The 5808-nt window shown below is 28.2% G+C and overlaps 1 protein-coding gene across 2 annotated transcripts in view; it reads left to right on the top strand.

The window, feature by feature from the left end:
- LOC108690279 (E3 ubiquitin-protein ligase MARCH5-like) overlaps nucleotides 1-4116 on the top strand; it is a 6834-nt gene extending 2718 nt beyond the window's left edge. The window contains exons 5-7 of one of the 2 annotated variants that reach the window (XM_018197486.1): nucleotides 75-393; nucleotides 955-1123; nucleotides 3659-4116. In XM_018197486.1, coding sequence (XP_018052975.1) covers nucleotides 75-393; nucleotides 955-1123; nucleotides 3659-3814 — 644 coding nt within the window. In that variant the 3' untranslated portion in view covers nucleotides 3815-4116. The remainder of the gene's footprint in view (nucleotides 1-74; nucleotides 394-954; nucleotides 1124-3658) is intronic. The other variant, XM_018197485.1, reaches the window with a different exon arrangement.
- The last annotated feature ends 1692 nt before the right edge of the window (nucleotides 4117-5808 follow it).

Genomic DNA, 5808 nt, shown 5'->3' with positions numbered 1-5808 from the left:
TTATATATATATATATATAAAACAATTTTCTTTGCATACATAAAGTAGTAGTCTTATATGCAAATTAATTGCAGGTCCATTAGTGATAGTACTCGATACGATCGACACAGTTATCTTCCGAGTATGTCCTTTTATTGCTGCTGGTATTGTAGTTGGATCTATATACTGGACAGCTGTGACTTATGGTGCGGTTACTGTTATGCAAGTGGTGGGTCACAAGGACGGTCTTACTATGATGGAACAGGCCGATCCTTTAGTTCTACTGGTTGGCTTGCCAACCATTCCAATTATGTTAGTTTTGGGAAAAATGCTTCGTTGGGAAGATCAAGCCCTTAGTTTTTTAAGGAGGCATGCATCTAAAGTTCCTATTTTAAGACATTTTCTACCGAGCAGGTTTGTATTAACAATATTATTCTTAATAAATATGTAACATTCATTATATACAGCGCAGTAATGATATTTATCTTTAATATAGTTTTTTAATTTGTTTTATTACGAAAAAAATCTAATATTAACTTTTTAGAAATAGTACGTGTCTCACACATACACACGCGCGCGCGAGCAATCTGCAATTGCAATGATGAATCATGTTACGTGTTTATCAATAAAACTAAATTTAGATTTTATTTATATTTTTGAATATATATTAATTTGATTTTTGTGATTGATGAAAATCTAAAGTTGAAACATTCTACACAGTATATTAATTAAAATTAGAACATCGTTTTTGCTCGTTCATATTGCCTTTGTTTTTTTCTATTAAAAGTAATAATTTCTGATAATTCATTCTCTATATGTATAAATATGTTTAAAAATTATATGTTTATGTATAATTAATAGTTTTTATTTGTAATAAATAACAATAAAGTAGAAAAATAATAAGAAAGTTAATAAGAAAGTTATTTATATAATTAAAATAATGCTTTTAATATAATTTATATATAATTATTACAGTTATACTGATGAAGACACAAGTATACAATCTGAAGATATACCACCAATGAATGATCCGGTATCTGCAACACGTGTTCTTTGTGGCGCACTTTTATTGCCAACCATTGCTAATCTGTGTGGAAGGATATTCTTCGAAAGTATAAGTTCTAATTTTCAGAGAACATTATTGGTATGTATTTTTTAAATTTTTTTTGAAAAAACATTTTCTAAAATATATCATTTTCAGTATGTACAAAATGATTTCATAATTAAATCAAAAATTAAATCATTTTTTTATGAAAGAATCTTGTTTAAACTGCTATTATAAGCCATTTATTTTCATATAAATAGTTTTCTGCTATGTGCGTATAATTTCATGATAATATAACTTCATGATAATATAATTTCATGATAATATAGGGTCATTTCTGCTTCCTCTTAAAGATGTATTCTTGAGTAATTTAAAGACAAAAATTCTAATGCAAAAATTTCAAGACTCTAATTATTACGTAATGCCATAAATGATTTGTAAATTTTTTTTTATTTTCTGCCACATAAAGATAAATATACGTGTAAAATTTGGCAAAATAAACAGATGTCGATTTTGATACACTAGTGTTTGACTTTCGCGCGAGACATGATCAAGACGGGACGAAAGCTAAAGTGTGAGAAACAAGCGTGCGATTATAGTGTTAACGGAGTTAAAGTATCACCCCAGAGATCTTAGGTTCGACTATATCAATATCTCATATACATTTGACAGAAATGTGACATTCCAATGTGTATTATAATAAATTATAAAGGAATAAGTGAAAGGCTAAGAAATTGTATGTGAAAGAATATATGTAAAGTTATACATAAAAATAATTAAAAAAGCGAGAGAACTAATTTGAAAATTAAAAATATTTTTTTTGTTAAAATATTCCCGGATAGACAAATGTACATAAACTTTATAACATTTTATATTATATTTATTTTATATCATCCAATGTATAATAGATGAGTCAATTGTGATTCAAAATATTTTTTGAATCATAATCCATTCAGTCGTATATAATAAATCAGAAAAAGAAATATCTTGATGCAAATATGATGTAAAAATATATGAAAAAAAGAATCAGATTTTTTGTTTCTCGTATTTACATCAGGATTTCTTTTTCTGATTTAACTAAATATGGCTGCAATATTTTGAATCACAATTGGCTCATCTATTATATACTGAATGATTCTAATATAGACGTAATATTGTAAAGTTTATATATATGTTGTAAAGTTTGTTTAGAATATATAAAGATATATATTCCTAGAATATATAAAGAATATATAAAGAAAAACAATTTTTTTAATTTTCTAATTATTATACAATTGTTACTTTTTTAAAATTATTTTTAATATTAACGGTGCGCAGATAACGTTTCGCATGAAAAATTGTACGCCTCGGGGCGGAAGATGGAGTGGACTCGTGGACTTGGCTTCACGTGAAATTCGAAAATCATGTGGAACAGTTATATTACTTCATTTTGTTCCGTACAGCAGTGAACTTTTTTTATTAAGAACTTTTTTTTTTTTAACAAATAACGAATACTAATTAAAACCTATTGGTCATGATCTTGATAATATATATCAGAGCCGAATATATCCTCCTATTGTAAACATTTTATTGTAAATACCAGGTCCACTTTATCTCTTTCCGTGCTTCGAAATGTTCAACTTTTCACATGAAGCGAGGTCAACCCCACTTGCTCTGCCTAGCAGCAAGGTGAAACATCACGTAAAATGAGACTCATTCCATACTGCTGAAATATGTACCTCGTGTTTAATAATTACTTACTATTCATAAAAATTGTTTTGTTAATCATTTTTTAATGAACGAGAGAAAAGGCCATGACTTTGATCTCCCTGAAAATCAAAATCAAGGTCACTCGAGACTGATTGTATAAAGGGAAAGATTTATTTCCTTTCCAACTTATGATGATAAAAATATAGAGATTACAAAACATTGCTAACGTGACGAATTATGATTTATGCTGCATCCATAATATATTCTGTATAATAGAACTTTCATACTTGGAATCAATCAGAAGAGACGTAACCAGCCACTCTTTTCCTATGAGATTCATTAGTTAGTGTTCACTAAATATTAACAATTAAAATTATCTAAACGGTGAAGTAATCAAAAGCAACAAAAATACAAAAAAGTATTCAGATACAGATACAAGTATCTACCTATAAGGATTTAAGTAATACACTTAGGTACAGATAAAGTATCTAAATATTACATCTAAATACTTTCCAACATTGGATATCTAGATAAAAGTATTTACTTTACCACATATCGTAATATCTCATTATTGAATTGACATTATGTTGTGATATTAATTGTGCGAACATAATGTAATAGATTCTAACGTAATCTAAATAGATTCTATAGAAGTAAGAACAATTTCTTGATAAAAATATCATTGCATACGATAATTGTACGATAATTTTGAACTTGATTAGAGGGATCTTATTGAGCATCTTGACACTTTATCATGCCTGAACGCATGAAATGTCAAACTCTATGATTAGAGACCTTTAATCATTACTAAGTTAAAAACTTAATTATAGCCTCAACATTTTTTCAGGATTTTTGTTCTCTAAATTACCTCAAGAATAATTTAAAAGAAAATGCGATAGAGATGGGACACCCTGTATATTTCTTTTCTGTATCTTATATCTATAGGGTGGTGCAGCTTTTATAACAATAAAAGGTGCATTCAAGATTTATCATAAACAACAACAATACAAGAGACAATGTCAACGGCGTGTAATGGACTATACAGAGAACAACGTAGCATTATACAAAAGGCAACAAGATTCCGAAAGTGATCGAAGTTAAATAAAATAGTTACGAATATTCCAATGTATCAGTATAGACGAGTCACCTTTTCACGCATACGCGCGCACTGCAACGTCCGAAAAATCTAATAATGTAATATATAGAATGTGTAAGAGAGGTCCTGTAATTTTGGGATTCGTCCAGATCTGGCAACAAGAAGATTAATTCGATTGAACACACTAATGTGCACTGGTGCACATTAAAACTGTTATACACTGATTTATCCGAATGTAAAAGTGAAATGCAAATATTTCAAATTATATAAACTACATATTTTACCTAACAGTATAATAAAGTGTGTTAAAGATTTCATGATTTTACTTGTTTCTATATTTATATTAAACATACATTTTCATGTCAGTCTATGTATACGACTTTAATAACGCATTGAGTGCGTCCAGTCAAATTCGCTGTAAATAAATAATAAGGATTTATGACATTTTTAAAATTTCTACATTGTTCTATAATATTTATTGATTTTCCAACAAAGTGATATAATTTTTATAGACACTTAAAATAGAGTTTTAATAGGACCGTTATAAGTTTGACATTAGTACAGTGTTAATACTATACTTGCATGCGCGAAAAGGTGATTCGCTTAATGACTCTAATTAATATGGATATAACTTTACAAATATATAAAGCAGATCAGCGCTGTACAATAGTGGTATTCGTACATAATTAATTATACAAATATAATCTTTAATGTTATATATCCATACATTTATATACACGTATACGCGCGCACGCACGCGTCTACATACACCAGCGCGCGCGCACAGGTCATAGTACAGACATGTGGAATAAAACATTGTATAAGAATACACATGAGGTATTCCATTGCGCATAATGGAGGCAGACTAAATCAAAAATAACTACAAATATTTACCGCAAAATTAATAGAATGCACATGCAATTATGTTCCTTTTTACGGTAACATTTTGATTGATGAAATAGTAGCCACATTATGTTCAAGACGGTTGGCATCCTTGAGAATGGAATATATTCTTATATTCTTATACCATGGAATAAATAAAATAAATGTATGTACATAAACATACAAGACAAGGATTGTATATGAGCAAGGTCAATGATTAATTTAGGATCGTGTTTTCCAAAAGATATAAGGGATGCTTTCCATTTGATGACATAAGTTGACACAAATGTTCTATCTTTGTTATTCTCTGAATATCAACAAGGATAGAACGATGCTGTATCGACTTGTCCTCAAATGAAAAGATTGTATTGGACAATACAAAGGTGACATCTCCTTTAAGTTAACATTTAGAGGAACTGTATTTTTTAATAATTATATTACGGTAATACTTTCTGCAATCTTCCTTGTATGAAAAAGATAGAAACAGAAATAGTTACACAAATCTTTTTCTTTATGTTATTATTGTTTTCTAGCTTTAATTAATCTATTAATAATTATTTTTATATTATAGTAAAATTTTATATTATAGTAAAATAACAAACTCAAGAGAAAAAATTGTAGAGAAAAAAATTAATGTAACAACTTATTATATGACAAACGTTTGTTACGTAAAACTTTACTGTGACTTTAGATATGTCTACAGAACAAAGACGTCATAATCATATATAAATGTATATGGATATACAGGAGTCTAGTCTATCTTAATTAATACATTTTCTCTGAAATTATTAATGATACAAAAAAATGTTTTAGATGAAAGTGGAACGATTTTGAGATGGATGTATTTTCATGTCATGTTGTTTCTTTTAAGTGGAGGCATCAAAAACATATGAAAGTCATCTCTATTTTTTATAGTCGTGTTCGTATATTACTGTCAGTTGTCAGTATAATATACCTAAGGGGAACTATAGATTTTTAGTATTGGCAGTTAACTGGCAGTAATGTACGAACATGGCTTAAATAGAATTATATGATTATTTTACATAATATGGTTCCTCTAATTATTCTGCATATCAAAGTATTAAGAGAGAGATATAAAAAAAACCAGTACTTTACG

This window comes from Atta colombica, unplaced genomic scaffold (genome assembly GCF_001594045.1).
Source record: "Atta colombica isolate Treedump-2 unplaced genomic scaffold, Acol1.0 scaffold302, whole genome shotgun sequence".
NCBI lineage: Eukaryota > Metazoa > Arthropoda > Insecta > Hymenoptera > Formicidae > Atta > Atta colombica.
This window is presented reverse-complemented; position numbering and strand designations above follow the sequence as displayed.